General features: G+C 36.5%; 1 protein-coding gene across 5 annotated transcripts in view; it reads right to left on the bottom strand.

Moving 5' to 3' along the window:
* RAPH1 (Ras association (RalGDS/AF-6) and pleckstrin homology domains 1) overlaps positions 1-19,635 on the bottom strand; it is an 84,225-nt gene that overhangs the window by 47,760 nt on the left and 16,830 nt on the right. For all 5 annotated transcript variants that reach the window (XM_073879705.1, XM_073879709.1, XM_073879712.1 and 2 more), the window contains exon 2: positions 761-880. In XM_073879705.1, the coding sequence (XP_073735806.1) occupies positions 761-880 (120 nt within the window). The remainder of the gene's footprint in view (positions 1-760; positions 881-19,635) is intronic.

Raw genomic sequence — 19,635 nt, 5'->3', positions numbered from 1 at the left:
AAAAAGCAACTTGTTAGCAGTGAGCCACCATTACACAATGGTTAATCTGTTTTGTCTCTAAAGACAGATTTATACAATTAAAAAAAAAAAAACAGTCACAGCATTAGTTTACGAGCCAACATTTTTGGTGAGTGACTCTTCACTTTATATGGCAAGGAATTTAAAATACTGGGAAGAATATAAGTACCAAACCACTAGAAAAGCCATCTGCAGTAAAATAGCATAGAGTTACTATTCCATCTTTTTTAAACCTAAGATCCAATAAAACAAGATTAAAAAAGCTTTGCCATGGTTTTATAATGAAGCCAGAAATGAAATTTTGTACATAGTCTAGAATTATGTAATAGAAAATACTTGCATGTGAGGATATTACTTATGTTGTAAAATGTAGTAAATATTCACATTTATTAAGTTATGGAATAGGATTTGCTAAAATTTAGACTTTTAGATTTTGGGTTTTAAACCTTTTTAGCCAGCAGTCTCAGTTTACAAAACAGATTTTAAATAATCCCTCTAGAGGAACAGAATCTCTTGTCACAGGTATTTTTTTGTTTTTAGACTCCTTTAAATAACCACATAAGATAATACCTTGTGTTCTAGAGTTACCACTCATTTTCCTGTTAACATTTTGGACAATTTCCCTTTATAGCAGTATTTAAAAATGGAACCTATATCCATATCCCTATGTCTACACAGTAAACTTTTAGCACACAGTGATGATTTAAAATCTTCGAACAATTTTTCAAGCACGATTTCTAACCTGAGTGAGTTTGTCTAGCTCCCCTAGCCAGGCTCCAAACATTTTGTCCAGGTCCTGATCTTCCTTATCACTGTCTTCTTCAGCACCATGGTCAATTTCTTCATCTGATAACTGATCCATCTGAAATATAGACATTTGTACAGAATGAAGTTTAAGAGGTTAAACTTGAAAAATTATGCAGCACATGTATATTGTAACTCTCTGGAGTGAAACCTTCCAAACTAGAGATTATATTATGCAAGGAAATTAGAAGTCATTAATGGAGACAGGGTTGACAAATGAGTAGGGATGAGTAATTAAGTCTCAAATTTTTAGGAAATTGTAAAAGAAAAGAATGTATCAGATTTTGACCAGAATCGCAAGTAACAATAATTTTAAAATTGCAGAGCCCTCCCATTAATCAGAGGATATTATAGAAGTGCAGTTTTCTCCACTCACAGATCCTGTTAACACTCCAAAAACCACAAATAATTTCAAGACTTCAATCCAGCACATTATCTCACTTACTCTGTAACAATCTATTTACAAATAAGTATAACTTGCAAAACCTTAGTCCAAAAAGCACTTCAGAGAAGACAAAATTTTTAATCTAGTTTAGTCTGTTGAATTAGTTCCTCCTCTTATAGTGTTCTTTCTACCTTACTTTCTCATCAGTTCTGACAAAATCCAAGGAACCAGAACTGAAATAAACTTCAGAAAACCAGAATTGAAAACTTTAAATTCATATACAAAATTTCCTATATGTGGTGACTTTTCAAGTATAAATACTTGAAAGAAGAGATTATTTTCTTTCTTCTCACTAATAATGTGGTATCTGACATGGAACCTGCATATTGTTTTGTGAAGCGAAGAAAAGATTACACAAAACAAAGTAGAGCAGTGAATGAGCAGATACTTAAAGTTCTTAAAGATTAATCTGATTAATATAAAATATTTCAATATTAAACACAATCTCTGAGAATCTTTTTTAAAATTCCGGTATAGGTAACATACAGTATAATATTAGTTTCAGCCATACATTGTAGTGATCCAGCAATTCCATGCATCACCCAGTGCTCATCACAGCAAGTGCGCTCCTTCATCCCCATCACCTATCTCACCCATCCCCTCACTCACCTCCCCTCTGGTAACTATCAGTTTGTTCTCTATAGCTAAGAGTCTGTTTCTTGGTTTGTCTCTCTCTGAGAAATCTTTAGTAAAGCCTACTACCTTTGCTTAAACCAACATATTCCAAAGTAATTTGACCACAAATCCTTTCCCTTCAACTTGGAATAATACCTATTAACTTTCCCAAGGACACAATGAATATCATCATTCTATATTCCATGCTCTTGATGCACATTTCTGAAACACAAATTTTGTTCCAGTGGATCTAGGCAATATTTGGAATACTACCTATTGGTTTAAACAATTCCTCAGAGATTAAAGATATCCTTAATCTTAAATAAGAATTTGTACATATTACACCTCCAAAGCAACAATCAACAAAAGTAATTGTGATCCTTAAAATGTGGTTTTGAGCTATGTGAGGAATTTAATTATCTAATGGGATGTCATGAAGCTAAATGTTAAACCTTATTTTACTATATAAAATTTTGCAGAATGGGTCAAATAGTGTTGCAAAATCAATCTGAACTGGGACGCTTAGGTGGCTCAGTTAAGCGTCTGCCTTCGGCTCAGGTCATGATCCCAGGGTCCTGGGATGAAGTCCCACATCGGGCTCCTTGCTCAGTGGGAAGCCTGCTTCTTCCTCTGCCTGTCACTCCCCCTGCTTGTGCTCTCTAACAAATAAATAAAATCTTAAAAAAAAAAAAAATCAAACTGAACTTAGTTCTAACGATATGGAAAATCAGATCCAATCCCATTTAATCACTTAAGGGAAATAATTTTCTTAAGCTTAATACTACAAAGGATCACAGTTTATCAATATCTCTAATGTAAACTGTTAATTCTCATTTCTTAATTTCACTCTCAAAGCATGTATAAATCAGGGAATTCTCTTGACAAATGGAAAATATATCCACCAATTCCCCAAATCATACATCTGACTCTTAAAGAGATTTGGTTTTTATAATTCGTTTGTGTTAATACTAGTTGTAGGATTTTTATTCATTAATGAACTATTTACAGAACTATCTCATACTTCATTATTCTACCCAGGAAAACAAAATGTTAGTACAAAAAAAAAACCCCTCATCTGACCAGGTAACTTAATTACTCAAATGATAGTTGCTAGTTTGAGAATACCGAGGAGCAGGAATATCCAGTCTTCATAATGAAGGCCAACAAGCAACAGAACTGGGAATTGTAAAAGTCAACTTCCTCTTCCTCCCTAATCTTTAAAACTAAACACACTGGAATAACCCAGAAGCTAAAATATTCTAGGAGGAATTCTGCTTTGAGATAATGAAACTTATGCCTGCACTTCCCTTTTTTTAAAAAATTTTTATTGTTACGTTAATCACCATATATTACATCATTTGTTTTGGTGTAGTGTTCCATGATTCATTGTTTGTTCATAACACCCAGTGCTCCATGCAGAATGTGCCCTCTTTAATACCCATCACCAGGCTAACCCATCCCCCTACCCCCTCCCTCTAGAACCCTCAGTTTGTTTTTCAGAGTCCATCATCTCTCCTGGTTCGTCTCCCCCTCTGACTTACTCCCCTTCATTCTTCCTCTCCTGCTATCTTCTTCTTTTTCTTTTTTCTTAAAACATGTTGCGTTATTTGTTTCAGAAGTACAGATCTGTGATTCAACAGTCTTGCACAGTTCACAGCGCTCACCATAGCACATACCCTCCCCAATGTCCATCACCCAGCCACCCCATCCCTCCCACCCCCAACCACTCCAGTAACACTCAGTTTGTTCCTGAGATTAAGAATTCCTCATATCAGTGAGGTCATATGATACATGTCTTTCTCTGATTGACTTATTTCACTAAACATAACACCCTCCAGTTCCATCCACGTCGTTGCAAATGGCAAGATCTCATTCCTTTTGATGGCTGCATAATATTCCATTGTGTATATATACCACTTCTTTATCCATTCATCTGTCGATGGACATCTTGGCTCTTTCCACAGTTTGGCTATTGTGGACATTGCTGCTATAAACATTGGGGTGCACGTACCCCTTCGGGTCCCTACATTTGTATCTTTGGGGTAAATACCCAGTAGTGCAATTGCTGGATTGAATGGTAGCTCTAATTTCAACTGTTTGAGGAACCTCCATACTGTTTTCCAGAGTGGTTGCACCAGCTTGCATTCCCACCAACAGTGTAGGAGGGTTCCCCTTTCTCCACATCCCCGCCAACATCTGTCGTTCCCTGACTTGTCAATTTTAGCCATTCTGACTGGTGTGAGGTGGTATCTCATTGAGGTTTTGATTTGGATTTCCCTGATGCCGAGCGATGTTGAGCACTTTTTCATGTGCCTGTTGGCCATTTGGATGTCTGCTTTGGAAAAATGTCTGTTCATGTTTTCTGCCCATTTCTTGATTGGATTATTTGTTCTTAGGGTGTTGAGTTTGATAAGTTCTTTATAGATTTTGGATACTAGCCCTTTATCTGATATGTCATTTGCAAATATTTTCTCCCATTCTGTCGGTTGTCTTTTGGTTTTGTGGACTGTTTCTTTTGCTGTGCAAAAGCTTTTTATCTTGATGAAATCCCAATAGTTCATTTTTGCCCTGGCTTCCTGTGCCTTTGGTGATGTTTCTAGGAAGAAGTTGCTGCGGCTGAGGTCGAAGAGGTTGTTACCTGTGTTCTCCTTTAGGATTTTGATGGACTCCTGTCTCACGTTTAGGTCTTTCAACCATTTGGAGTCTATTTTTGTGTGTGGTGTAAGGAAATGGTCCAGTTTCATTCTTCTGCATGTGGCTGTCCAATTTTCCCAACACCATTTGTTGAAGAGACTGTCTTTTTGCCATTGGACATTCTTTCCTGCTTTGTCAAAGATGAGTTGACCATAGAGTTGAGGGTCCATTTCTGGGCTCTCGATTCTGTTCCATTGATCTATGTGTCTGTTTTTGTGCCAGTATCATACTGTCTTGATGATGACAGCTTTGTAATAGAGCTGGAAGTCCGGAATTGTGATGCCGCCAGCTTTGCTTTTCTTTTTCAATATTCCTCTGGCTATTCGGGGTCTCTTCTGGTTCCATACAAATTTTAGGATTATTTGTTCCATTTCTTTGAAAAAAGTGGATGGTATTTTGATGGGGATTGCATTGAATGTGTAAATTGCTCTAGGTAGCACTGACATCTTCACAATGTTGGTTCTCCCAATCCATGAGCATGGAACGTTTTTCCATTTCTTTGTGTCTTCTTCAATTTCTTTCCTGAGTATTGTATAGTTTTCTGAGTACCGATCCTTTGCCTCTTTGGTTAAATTTATTCCTAGGTATCTTATGGTTTTGGGTGCAATTGTGAATGGGATCGACTCCTTGATTTGTCTCTCTTCTGTCTTGTTGGTGTATAGGAATGCCACTGATTTCTGTGCATTGATTTTATAGCCTGCTACTTGACTGAATTCCTGTATGAGTTCTAGCAGTTTTGGGGTGGAGTCTTTTGGGTTTTCCACATACAGTATCATATCATCTGCAAAGAGTGAGAGTTTGACTTCCTCTTTGCCGATTTGGATGCCTTTGATTTCTTTTTGTTGTCTGATTGCTGCAGCTAGAACTTCCAATACTATGTTGAATAGCAGTGGTGAGAGTGGACATCCCTGCCGCGTTCCTGACCTTAGGGGAAAAGCTCTCAGCTTTTCCCCATTGAGAATGATATTTGCTGTAGGTTTTTCGTAGATGGCTTTTATGATATTGAGGGATGTACCCTCTATCCCTATACTCTGAAGAGTTTTGATCAAGAAAGGATGCTGTACTTTGTCAGATGCTTTTTCTGCATCTATTGAGAGGATCATTTGATTCTTGTTCTTTCTTTTGTTAATGTATTGTATCACGTTGATTGATTTGCGGATGTTGAACCAGCCTTGCAGCCCAGGGATAAATCCCACTTGGTCGTGGTGAATAATCCTTTTGGTGTACTGTTGGATCCTATTGGCTAGGATTTTGGTGAGAATTTTTGCATCCATGTTCATCAAGGATATTGGTCTGTAATTCTCCTTTTTGATGGGGTCTTTGTCTGGTTTTGGGATCAAGGTAATGGTGGCCTCATAAAATGAATTTGGAAGTTTTCCTTCCATTTCTATTTTTTGGAACAGTTTCAGGAGAATAGGTATTAATTCTTCTTTAAATGTCTGATAGAATTCCCCTGGGAAGCCATCTGGCCCTGGGCTTTTGTTTCTTGGGAGATTTTTGATGACTGCTTCAATTTCCTCAGTGGTTATAGGTCTGTTCAGGTTTTCTATTTCTTCCTGGTTCAGTTTTGGTAGTTGATACATCTCTAGGAATGCACCCATTTCTTCCAGATTATCTAATTTGCTGGCATAGAGTTGCTCATAATATGTTCTTATAATTGTTTGTATTTCTTTGGTGTTGGTTGTGATCTCTCCTCTTTCATTCATGATTTTGTTGATTTGGGTCATTTCTCTTTTCTTTTTGATCAGTCTGGCCAGGGGTTTGTCAATCTTGTTAATTCTTTCAAAGAACCAGCTCCTAGTTTCGTTGATCTGTTCTACTGTTCTTTTGGTTTCTATTTCATTGATTTCTGCTCTGATCTTTATTATTTCTCTTCTCCTGCTGGGTTTAGGCTTTATTTGCTGTTCTTTCTCCAGCTCCTTTAGGTGCAGGGTTAGGTTGTGTATTTGAGACCTTCTGCACTTCCCTTCTGAGCACATATTATAATTGCCCATAAGGAAGCTATACTGGAAAGAATGAAATAGGAATATAATTTTGCATATAGTTTTTCAGAGCATAAGCAAAACAGTTCAAAATGAATGGGTTTTTTAAATTATTACGGTGCTAAATGGAACTATAGACTCCACATCAAAGACTGCTGGGTTTTTGAGCTTTTCCTATTCAAACCCAATAATTATTTGGATTTTTAAGTATCTCTTTAAATATTTTCATTAATACTTTTATTTTACCTAGACTACTGCAGATCAAAGTAGAGGAAAATATGGCTAGGGAGTAATAACAGAGAGTCATTAAATAAATGGAAATTCTGAAGCAACTATTTGACTTTTACTATTTATGTAATCTTTGTCAATTTTTTCCATCCTTGAATTTGTCTCCATGTGGGTTATTTTATAAAAATTAAGACACTTATTCAGACTTTTCCAAAAAAACTTAGGTCCTACAACATTTCTAAACAGATCTACACCCTAAAACAGCATTCTTCCTTCTCTAGAAGCTGAAGTTGATCCTTATTCTCCTACCCCCAGAAATGGCATCATTTCTGATTACTACACACACCAAATGAGAGCACCCCCCAAATTTTTTTTTAAAGATTTTATTTATTTATCTGAGAGAGAAAGAATGAGAGATAGAGAGCACAAGAGGGAAGAGGGTCAGAGGGAGAAGCAGACCTCCTGCTGAGCAGGGAGCCCGATGCGGGACTCGATCCCGGGACTCCAGGATCATGACCTGAGCTGAAGGCAGTCGCTTAACCAACTGAGCCACCCAGGCACCCCCCAAAAATTTTCTTATAGGCTCTGTACTGTTAAAGACAGCAAACCTGGTACAGAAATTCATCCTCTATTATATATTGATATCTGTCTCCAATTAGATCATAATTCTAAATCTGAATTTCCCCAACATAACGCCCTGACTAGAAATGACAACAGCAGAAACTGCAAATAAAATAATCATGAGATTGACTCAAATAAGACAAGAGGAAAAAGTGAGATTTAAAAGTCAAGGACTAAGGTGATATAGATAACCTTGAAAGCCAGGTCTATCCTTTTCCCCAGAAGGCAACCATATTCTTAAACATAGAAGTGAAAGGGTAGGGAGAGAAATACTATTTTAGTCAGAGGACACAATACCTGTGTAAGAGTTACTAGAGAAGAGAAAGACCAATAGAAGGCTACTGTAAATATTATGTAGAGATAATTATAGAAATGGAAATTGAAGTCCTCAGAAGGACTACAACTTACACAAGTCACCTAGAGAGTGGCAAGAAAAATACATGGTAATGAATGAGGGTGCCTTATTTATTACTGAACTCCTTTTGTTCCTTTAACAATTCAAAAATTTTTTTTTTGTAAAAATAAGTATAAACCACATGAAAACTCAGAATGCAGGAGGAGGTGCAAAGCTGCCACTATAGCATTTCTCCTGGTCTAACAGGCTCAATATCCCAAAAAGGCAAGAGAAGATTTGATTTAATATTTGCTGTACATCTACTATGTGCCAGAAACTGGGGGAAGAGAGATGGACATGATAGGCTCTGTCTTTAAGGAATATATAATCTAGGGACGCCTGGGTGGCTGAGGCAGGGTCCTGGGATCAAGTCCCCCCATCTGGCTCCTTGCTCAGCGGGGAGCCTGCTTCTCCCTCTGCCAGCTGCTCCCCCTGCTTGTGCTCTCTCTGACAAATAAATAAAATCTTAAAAAAAAAAAGGAATATATAATCTAGTAGGGGACAGACAAGGGAACCAACGATGATAAAACAGCATTAAGTGCTTTAACAGAGGTATGTTATGTGACTGTGGTTTAACTTAGTTTGAGGAGAGAAGAAAGGGATGACGCTTCAGTCCAGACCTGAAGAATGAATGTGCAAGGCAAAGAAAGGGAAGGGTGTTTTAGGTGAAGGGACCAGTATGTGGAAGGGTATAAAGCTGTGACAAAGTAAGACTTGTTGAGAACTCTAATGACTTAACATTTCTAATGCATAAGATTTGTGGTGTAGACCCATGGAAAAATGGGGCTGGAGAGGAATTAGGGGCAAAATTATAAGCCATATCAAAGAGTTTGGCCTTGATGCTCTATGGCAAGGTATTCCCAATTGTGGTCTACTAATGATCTACATCAAAATTATCTGGGGTGGTTCTTGTAAAGCCAGTTTTAAAAATGGCCTGTCCAAGATCTACCAAATACTAATTTCTAGGGTCCTGGGACATTTTTAACAAGTCACCCCAGGTATTCCTTATGCCTACTGAAGTCTGACAACTGCTGCAGTGTGTTGTGTTATAATTACTGGGAGGACTTGGCAAGACAAAATTAATGCAGTTTCACACAACCACAATTTGGCTAAAAGCAAAATAAGACATGTACTCCCAAAGCCCATTAAGAAATTAGGCAGTGAGGGGCGCCTGGGTGGCTCAGTCGTTAAGCGCCTGCCTTTGGCTCAGGTCATGATCCCAGCGTCCTGGAATCGAGCCCCGCATCAGGCTCCCTGCTCTGCGGGGAGCCTGCTTCTCCCTCTCCCACTCCCCCTGCTTGTATTCCCTCTCTCACTGTGTCTCTCTCTGTCAAATAAATAAAATCTTAAAAAAAAAAAATTAGGCAGTGACAAAATTCCTTCATTAACATACCCTCGTTACCACAGTTCCATGCTTCTTCGAGTTATTCATTTAGATATAATTTTTAGTTCTTTATGCCGTTATGTTTCAGTAACTCTATCACAAAAACAGTTTTTGAAAAAATTCCTATGCTGCTCTACTCTGATAATTCCAAAGAAAAACAGGTATTAGAGAAGGGAGGCTATAAAAACTTCCAGGTTCAAGGAGTGCTCCCAATTGTGCAAGATACAACTCTTGCAAAATAAAGCAGGAGGAAGGAAACCTAAATCAGACAAAAGAAACAGTAAGAAAAAAACTCTGTTAAAATTAGTAAGGCACAAAAAGAGGAAGAAGACTCACCAAAAGGAGGAGGGAGGAAGTCAGAGCAGAGAAGGAAAAGGAGAGAAATAGGACACAATATAATATAAAATGAAGTGAGAACTGTGGGGGATGAAGGGCCATTAACTATTCATCTGACTAGGGCACCCAGAGAGAGGTGTGCTTGATTTACTTCTCTCTTGACCTACAACTCCTCAACACAGAATACAGTTCTGCTGTGAATTAAATGACATCATTTGTAAACTGCCCAGATGGAAATTGGGAATTTAATGAACCAACTGAATTTATATGAGTTTTTCACAGAATCAAGATATTAAGTGTGTTGTATATATAACATTTTCCTCAGGTTTTATCTTTTAATTTTGGATGGTCTTTTGTTTGTTTGTTTTGTTTTTTGTGTGTGTTTTTTTTAAGATACTGCTAAAAGTTTTATTTTTTTAAGTTATCAAATGTGTGAATTCTTTTCCGGGCCAACTGTTGCACTGTTTTGGTCAGTAAATTCTTCTTGACTCAGAAATCAGAGAAATGTTTTTGTAAATTTTTAGTTTTATTTTATTAGTCATTCTTTTCTGTAGTTATTACATTTAACATAGGTAGCTTAGTTTGGCATTAGAGAACCTTAAATTGATTTTTCCCAAAATTTAATTCTTTTAAATTTATATATTTATGTTCTATATATACACCAGGTTCTTTTTCTGAGGATCCTTTTCCATTGTGTGCCTATTCTTGAATAAGCACCACTTGGTATTTTATTAATTTATAGAGCATTTAAGTAAAAAAAAAAAAAAAAAGTCAAAAGTTGCTTTTTGTAAATCGATCACTGAAGTTTTCTCTGTTAAGGGTAGTGGTCCTCCACAGAAATGGCCCAAGTTTTACTTAGGGTCCAACACTTGCCTACAAACAGCATTATGTCAAGTATTGTACAGGATACAAAGGCGGCAAAAAATACATTCTATGATTTCAAAGAACATTAATCCTAACTGTGGGAGAGATGGTAAACACTGAAGTATCTTGATTAAAAAATTCTCTACGAACAAAGTTCCTTTTGTAGCCCTGTGCATGAAGCAAATTTAAAGGAAGCTATAGTCTCTGAAGTGTTGAAAGAGGACTAAGAAGGAAGCAACTTGTTATTCCAAGGCTTCATAGGAGCAATCTGAGTAAACTGGCCATCAGGAAACTTGTATGGCCTAGTCCTCTGGGAGTGAGCTGACATAACTAAGTTTTGTAGTTTCTACATGGAACGAAACATCCCTAGTAAACAAGAGAGGTGTACTATTTGTGGGCTGGCCATCTTTCCTTACCTAGAGGAAAAGAAATACTAGGGGAGGTGATTCACCCCTTATGCTAACTCCTTTATTTGTGTTTCAGTTTTTGACAACCCAAGATGTAACTAACACATCCTGTTCATTATCATGTACATTAACTCTAAGATTACTAAAGATCACATAAGGAAGCATAAAAACAAACAAGATAAATCAAATCAAGGTGATTTGTTAATGTTTTCTTTATCAAGCACTTAAATGCACCCCTGGCAAAGGAATTCCTTTCACAGCAGAAGGAACCATATCTGTTTCTTTATTTACATTGGATTTTTCATAATATTGGATATTGTTAATCTATTAAACCCCAAACAGGAACACCTTATCTAAAGTGAAAAAACCAATCTAAGTTCAATGGTCTATAAAGAAACTCCTAACATTCCTAATAAATAAGAAGTTCTAACGATCAATCTCATAATTACTAATTACACAGTATAGCATAAACCATAATCTGAAATCACAGAGCAACTAAAAAAAAAAAAACCCAATGAACCAATAAACAAAAACAAATAATAGTAGTAAGTGTAATATTCTTTTGTTTATATTCCACCTTTTCAAGTTCAAGAACTGTGAGAGAATACATTTCTGTTGTTTTAAACCACCCAGTGTGGTGAGTTGTTATTATAGCAGTCCTAGGAAACACATACAGTCACTGTAAGTTATCTGTAGAAATGGGGCTTCCATGACTGCTTCCAGAGATGTTTGCTTATTCTGCTCCACACTTGGGACTGTTCCGGCTATACTACCTACATACCAGTTATCTTTGGAGATAGCTGATATTGTGCATGTACTCTCCAGCTTCAACTGGAGGGAGAGTGCTAGACAGTAGTAGCCTGTGGCTTAGGAGCCATTTGGGCTATATTTTGAATCATCATTATGAACTCAAGGTTTCAAAGAGATAGAGGAAATACAGGAAGGGTAGAAATAAAGATAGATATATGTTCATGTGTGTTTGTAGGTAGGTCCACTCAAAGGGCCTAGTAGCAATGACACTCCAGTAGCAATTACCATACCTAGCACTCAGTTTTTGGTTTCTAAATACATATTCTACCTAAAAAGTAACCAGGAACCCTTGGAGTAATGATTCAAGTGTTGGGGCTGGGGAAAAATAAGATGAGATCCTAGAATATCTTCTTGTGCTAGAAAGTGTTCAATAAAGATGGGGACATGTTGTAAGGACATAGAAACCAGCCTGAAGGAGATCCATAGAGCCTAATATGGGACAACTTAAGCATCAAAATCATTTATGACAGGAAGAAACGATAACCCATTGAATAAAATAAGAATCCACGAACCCATACTGATACAAATAAATACATGGGAAAGAAAGCTCTTCCTCATAGGATGCCAGTGAATTAATACAGATGAAATGACAGAAGATCACCATTTGCAACCATTGTAATAACTGATTTAGGTAAGAATCATTGACAGACGCTAAACCTTATGGGTAAAAATTTGATAAGACTATTTACAAATTGTCAAAATATCTCCCCACAAATTACTGGGTGACACTGCCTTAACCAAGTGATAAAATTTAATTGGGGCAAACCCACATCACACACTTCCTGAGAAATTATGCACTGAGCAGATACATTATCATTTTGTGGTATTCCTGACAAAATGCATTACCTGAATCAAATCATAAGACATTTTACAAAATAACTGGCCTATGGTTAAAAAACACAAAGGTCAAGAACACAAAGGCTGAGGATGTGTTCCAGTTTAAAGGAAACCAAAGAGACATGACAACTAAATGCAATGCTTGATCCTGGACTGGATCTTGGACCCGGAGAAAATATGTAAACTTATAAACATAGCTATAAAGAACGTTATTGGGACAATTGCCAAAATTTGACTATGGGCTGTGGATTAGATTACAGTATTATAGCGATGTTATATTTCCTAATTTTGATAATACTACTGTAGTTATGTAAGACAGTATCTGTGCCCTTAGGAAACATGAACTGAAGAATTTAGTCATAAAGGAGCACAATGTCTGCAACTCATTTTCAAATGGCTCAGGAAAAAAAGGTATGTGTGTATGTGAGTGTGTGTAAATACATATAAAGGGAGAGAGGAATAATAATTAGACAAAAAGTAAACAATAAGTGAATCTAGGTAAAGGGAATGTGGGAGTTGTTTATACTCTTCTTACAACTTTTCTATAAGTTTCAAATTATATGAAAATAAATTTAGAAAGAGAGAGAGGGAGGGAGGGTAGGAGGGGAGATAAAATCTGCCCTCAGGAAATTGTAGTTTAGTTAGGAAAACACAGTATGTCAACTAATGTGTCATTTAAAATTCAGAAATAAACTTAAAGGAAAAAAAAACCATACAGGCTGAAAAACATTTTTACCAAATAAAATAATGCAGTGTAAGGTCCCTGAAAAACAACTGCATATTTCCCCAACACATGATTTTTATTACTGTATGCATGTATTACCATTCCTAAATTGCATTTGCTTGTCTACTCAGTTAACATTTTGGGCTTATTCTGGTCATCATAAAATTAGTTTTAATGCAAATAAAAACTTACCACTTTAAAAAACTAACTACTCATCAGATAATTTTTCACAGAGGCAAAAACAATCATTTCTAATCTTCAGATGAAAAAACCAAGTAACTAAGTAAAAAAAAAAAAAAAAAAAAAAAATTGGTTAAAGTCAGACCAGGTCAGGAAGAAATTAGAATTCATTCTAAATAAAAAACTAGTACACTTGACCTGTGAACAACACAGGTTGAACTGAGTGGGTCCATTTTTATACAGATTTTTAAAATAAATACAGTACTGTAAATGTATTTTTTCTTATGATTTTTTAATAACATTTTCTTTTCTCTAGCTTACTTTATTGTAAGAATACGGTATACAATACACGTAACATACAAAGTATGTGTTAATCAACTGTTTACATTAGTGATGAGGCTTCTGGTCAACAGTAGGCCATTAGTTACATTTTAGGGGAGTCAAAAGTTATACTCAGACTTTTCACTGCATTGGGGTTGGCACCCCTAGTCCCTGCACTGTTCAAAAGGTCAATTGTATTTAATCAAGTAAGAAGGCTTAAGCTAAATAAAGACTTCAAGATGGGTTTTCAAGTTGCTTTAAGAATTTTGTTATTAAATGTGAGAACAAATGGAGTAAGACACTTGTATCTTGCAACATCCAGATGGCAAGTGCCAGAGTTGACCAAATAACTCCTATCCAACAAAGCTGAAATGTCTGCTTTGTTTCATCTATCTCATAAACATAAAAATCCTAGGAAAGGCACTTATAACACATTACTAATAGAAGATACATTCAATTTAGTCCCCCATACGATCAAACAATCCATCTAAATAAAAGTCACATCACTAAACTGTAATTAATTATCACAGAGCAATTCATCAATGTCAGCACCAGAAGGCTCAGAAGGCTCAACTATTTTTCCGTGCTTTTGCCCTCTTTCTTATTTAGTGACTACTGTCTTGGTTCAAATCCATACTATACTGTCCTCAGTATAGTATGGACTTACCTCTCTTTTCATAATCCATCACTGTCAAACTAATCTTCCTTAAAAACTTTTTTCATGCCATGATTCTGCTCAAACACCCACAAGGGTTCCCCATGACATTCTGAATTAAGTATAAACTCTTCACCAAATGATTTCACACCCTCTCTGACATAGCCTCAACCCGAATTTTCAACCTCATTTTCTATCCTTCAAACAACCTAAACTACTTAGGTATTCTCAAAAAACAAGCCAAGCTTTCTTAACTTGGTCTTTGTTCATGTTTTCAACCTGACTGCAACATCTCAACCTGTCAAAAGAACGAGAGAATACATTTCTCTCTCTCTCTCCCTAAGATCCCACTAAAATGACAGTAAACAATTACAAAAGGGAATAAACTCAAAGGCAATGAAACTAGAGATGGCAAAAGCATCCAAAGATCAGAGATTCTGGCAAATTTCTGGAAGACAGAAACAGGTAGAAACAGGGAGATGAACCAGAGCAGGAGCCATCAAAGCAAGCATTTTCATTCAATATTTATTCAACAAATATACATTAAGCACACACTATGTGCCAAACACTGTTCGGGAAGTTCAGGTTATAGTTACAAAGGTGACAAACAAGGGATCTGCTAACAATAAACTTAGATTCTAGTCAAGGTAGAGAAATATTAAACAACAAAAACAAAACAAGTAAGACCCATGACAACTGTGGTGGTAATTAAATTAGAATTGTATGGAAAGTGACAGAGTAGCTGTTTTAGACTGGATGTACAGAGAAGGCCTCTTTAAGTAGTGATATTTAAACTGAGATATGAGTGACAAGAAGGAATCAAACATGCACAGATCAGAGAGAAGAGATTTCCAAGTAGAGGGTACAAGTCTGGTGTGTCAGGGAACAGAAAGAAAAATTAGTCTGATAGGAAGAGAGGGCCAGATCATTCAAGGATTTGTAAACCAAGAAATAGAGTTTGGTTTTTATTCTAAAGCAGCCCTCTCGAGGGCAATGAGAAGCCATCCCTCACATCCCTTCTGCTGCAGAAGTGGGGAGCATTCTTGGAATTAGAACATAGATGGGCAAAGGAATATAAGTGGGAAAAAGAATGCAGGACAAGAGCCAGTATTCCCCACACTGGCACTCCTAGGGAAATTTTGGCATTTGCTTCCAGGTTAATGAAAATAAAAAAACAACTCTCTCGAGTATAATGCCTTCAGGAGTCAGGTGACCAATATAAATACCAGCAGTAGCCAGATGTAAAACAATAGGGAGTGGTACGGCCTGAAAACTAGAGGGCACAACCTCAGCTAAAAACACTCAAAGTTTTAAAAAAGTTTATTCTAGAATCAGATAGTGAAGTTGTACAACCCTGTAAATAAGTTTTAAAAAAATGTTGTATATGTGTATTATATCTCAATTAAAAAAAACCTAAAGAAAAGTTTAAGCATAACTGCTAAACAAAAAAGTTAGATGCTACTTCCTCCAAGAGGACTATGAACTTTGTACCTCTCTATGGCACTTAGAGCAAATCAGCTTTATATTATGTGGTGGTTATTTGTGCACTTGCCTTATCACCCTCCACACCCAACTAGGTTGCAGATTCAGGAGAGAGACCATATGCTTCTCATTTGTCACCCCACAGAAAAGAGACATATTCTTTCTTCATCTGAATTTCAACTTTTTTCTGCTAAACATTTCTAAGATGACTCTGAACTTAAGATGACATCTAATTTCAGAGGACTCAAAGCTAAAGGTGCACTAAGAAAGAAAAGAAAGAAAGAAAAGAAAGAAAGAAAAGAAAGAAAAGAAAGAAAGAAAAGAAAGAAAAGAGAGAAAAGAGAGAAAAGAGAGAAAAGAGAGAAAAGAAAGAAAAGAAAGAAAAGAAAGAAAAGAAAGAAAAGAAAGAAAAGAAAGAAAAGAAAGAAAGAAACTTTGTTTTAAATTTTGCAAGCCAGAACAGAGAAAGAAAGAAAGAAAGAAAGAAAGAAAGAAAGAAAGAAAGAAAGAAAGGCTAATTTAGCCAAATCTCAATAAATGCTAATTTCAAGTAACCAAAACATTTAAAATTAATTTCCCTATCAACAGAGGAATGGTTTTTAAAAAAGTCAAAGAAATTTCTACAATGCACTTTGATTTTGGCAGAATTTTTGATATTTCTATAAGGCTATCTGTTTCTAGGGATAGGATTTGACTCAATAGCTGTATTAATACTACTACTCTCCTAAAAAGTAACAAGTTGAGTAACAGTAAAGGTTCCTGTACAGAATAGACTAACTAATTTTAAACAAAGAATCTAATCAAATTCAAAGTATAAGGACATTTATCAGTAAGTTTATCACATTGTATCTCCTCTCAACTTTCTTCAACTCCCTTTGTCTCCTTTCCAAGGTTTCATTCCAAAATGCTGTATGCCTGTTCTGCAACCTGCTTTATTATCTCCATTTCTTTAGATTTTTCTCTTCTCAACCTGTCAATCTTTTTTCTACCCATATCCCTGAAAGAAGCTACTCTCAATTCCCAAATTTCACACAATTGCTAAAATAGACTTTTAGAATTAGCCAGAACTCTGAATTCACATAATTGCTAAAATAGATTTTCAGAATTAGCCAGAACTCTGAATAGAAACTCAAGGTTGGGGAGAAATCACTTTACTAGTAAATCCCACATACAGTAGTAGTTCTTCCTCCATCTTTGTATATCAGTATTTTATTCTGGCAGGAGTCAGAAATCCAATCAGAGATGGCTCATTATTTCTGACATTAACCAGCCACAAATAGAAATGGTAATATTTAATGGTCAAGAATTGCCTTGGGTGAAAAGATAGGGCAAATAGTTACTGAAATTTTCAGAATGAGTTTAGTTTATAGGATGTTTAAACAACAAATGTTAAAATAGCCCCTAAAATTTTAACACAAACTGGTTAACAAGAAAACTCAAGTTGGGGCACCTGGGCGACTCAGTCAGTTGAGCCCCTGACTCTTGATCTCAGCTTAGGTCTTGATCTCAAGGTTCTGAGTTCAAGCCCTGTAACTGGGCTCCATACTGGGTGTGGAGCCCACTTAAGAAGAAAAAAAAAAAGAAAACTCAAGTATATCTTTTCTTTTTATGCCCTATGTTTGAATTAGTAAAGGCAGAACCTTTATTACCTTATACTACTGGAAGTGTTCATTTAAAGAAAGTCTGCAAGATCTTCCTAGCCCAAGCCATCTAGGACTAAACAAGGAGTCAGGAGAGACTGGACATTCTTTTTTTTTTTTTTTTAAGATTTTATTTATTTATTTGACAGAGAGAGACACAGTGAGAGAGGGAACACAAGCAGGGGGAGTGGGAGAGGGAGAAGCAGGCCTCCTGCTGAGCAGGGAGCCCAATGCGGGGCTCGATCCCAGGACCCTGAGATCATGACTTGAGCTGAAGGCAGACACTTAACTGACTGGGCCACCCAGGTGTCCCGAGACTGGAAATTCTTATTCTACCACTAACTAACTACAACTTCAGGCTAAATCATTTAAATCCGTAGTTCTCATTTTCTTAACATGCAAAAGAAAAGATGGACTAGCAAATCCAAAGGTCTCCCCCAACCCCTTCCAAACGATTTTTGTCTGAAGTTCTACTTCTTAATTACTGACTTCAGTCTAAATAGTCTTAGGGAACTCAGTGACTCCATCAAGCATAACAACATTCATATTATAGGGATCTCAGAAGAAGAAAAGAGAAAAGGGGACACAAAACTTATTTGAAGAAATAATAGCTGAAAACTTCCCACATTTGGGGAAACAAACAAAAACCCAGATCCAGGAGGCACAAAGAGCCCCTACCAAAATCAATCCAAGGAGGTCCACACCAAGACACACAGTAATTAAAATCACAAAAAGTAGTGATAAAGACAGAATTTTAAAAGCAGCAAGAGAAAAGCAGACAGTTACATACAAGGGGAAACCCCATAAGGCTATCAGCTGATTTTTTTCAGCAGAAACTCTGCAAGCCAGAACAGAGTGGCATGATATATTCAAAGTGCTGAAAGCAAAAAACCTGCAACAAAGAATACTTTATCCACCAAGGCTATTGTTCAGAATAGAAGGAGAGACAGAGTTGCCCAGACAAACAAAAGTTAAAGGAATTCATGACCATTAAGCAGACCTACAAGAAATGTTAAAGGGGACTCTTCGAGTGGAAAGACCATAAATAGGAGTAAGAAAAGTAGGAAGCACAAAAGCAGTAAAATAAGTATACTTCTGAAAATCAGTCAAGGGATTCACAAAATAAAAGATATAAAGTATGACAGCATATACCTAAATCGTGAGGGGGAGAGGAGTAAAGAATGGGTTCAAACTTAAGTGACCATCAACTTAATATAGACTGCTATATGCAGAAGATGTTATATACAAACCTAATACACAAATAAAAAACCAGTAATAGATAAAGAATAAAGGGATCCGGCATGCCTGGGTGGCTCAGTCGTTAAGTGTCTGCCTTCGGCTCAGGTCATGATCCCAGGGTCCTGGGATCGAGCCCCACAGCGGGCTCCCTGTTCCATGGGAAGCCTGCTCCTCCTTCTCCCACTCCCCCTGCTTGTGTTCCCTCTCTCACTGTCTCTCTCTCTGTCAAATAAATACAATCTTTAAAAAAAGAAAAAAAATAAGGGGATCCAAGTATATCGCTAAAGAAAACCAACAAACCATGAAAGAGCAAGAGAAGTATCAGAGAAAATCTATAGAAACAACCACAAAACAAGTAACAAAATGGCAATAAATATATATCTATAATTATGAGCGTCAATGGACTAAATGCTCCAATCAAAAGAGACAGAGTGGGTAAAAAACAAGATCCATCTATATGCTGCCTACAAGAGATTCAATTCAGACTGAAAGACACCTGCATTTTGAAAGTAAGGAGATGGAGAAACATTTATCATGCAAATGGATGTTAAAAGAAAGCTGGGGTAGCAATACTTATATCAGAACAAGACTTTAAAACAAAGACTAACAAGAAATCAAAAAGAACACTATATAAAAGGGACAATCGAACAAGAGGATGTAACAACTGTGAATATTTATGCATCCAATATGGGAGAATACAAATACATAAAACAGTAATAACAAACATAAAGGAAATAATTAACAGTAATAAAATAATAGTAGGGGACTTTAATACCCCACGGACATCAATGCACAGATCACCCAAGGAGAAAATCAACAAGGAAACAAGTGGCTTTGAATGACACTGAACCAGATGGACTTAACATACATATTTAGAACATTCCATCCTAAAACAGAATACACATTCTTTTCAAGTGCACATGGAACAGTCTTCAGAACAGATCACATATTAAGT

This window comes from Callorhinus ursinus, unplaced genomic scaffold, assembly GCF_003265705.2.
Source record: "Callorhinus ursinus isolate GAN/ISIS: 27379988/994484 unplaced genomic scaffold, GSC_fseal_2.0 scaffold2, whole genome shotgun sequence".
Taxonomy (NCBI): domain Eukaryota; kingdom Metazoa; phylum Chordata; class Mammalia; order Carnivora; family Otariidae; genus Callorhinus; species Callorhinus ursinus.
This window is presented reverse-complemented; position numbering and strand designations above follow the sequence as displayed.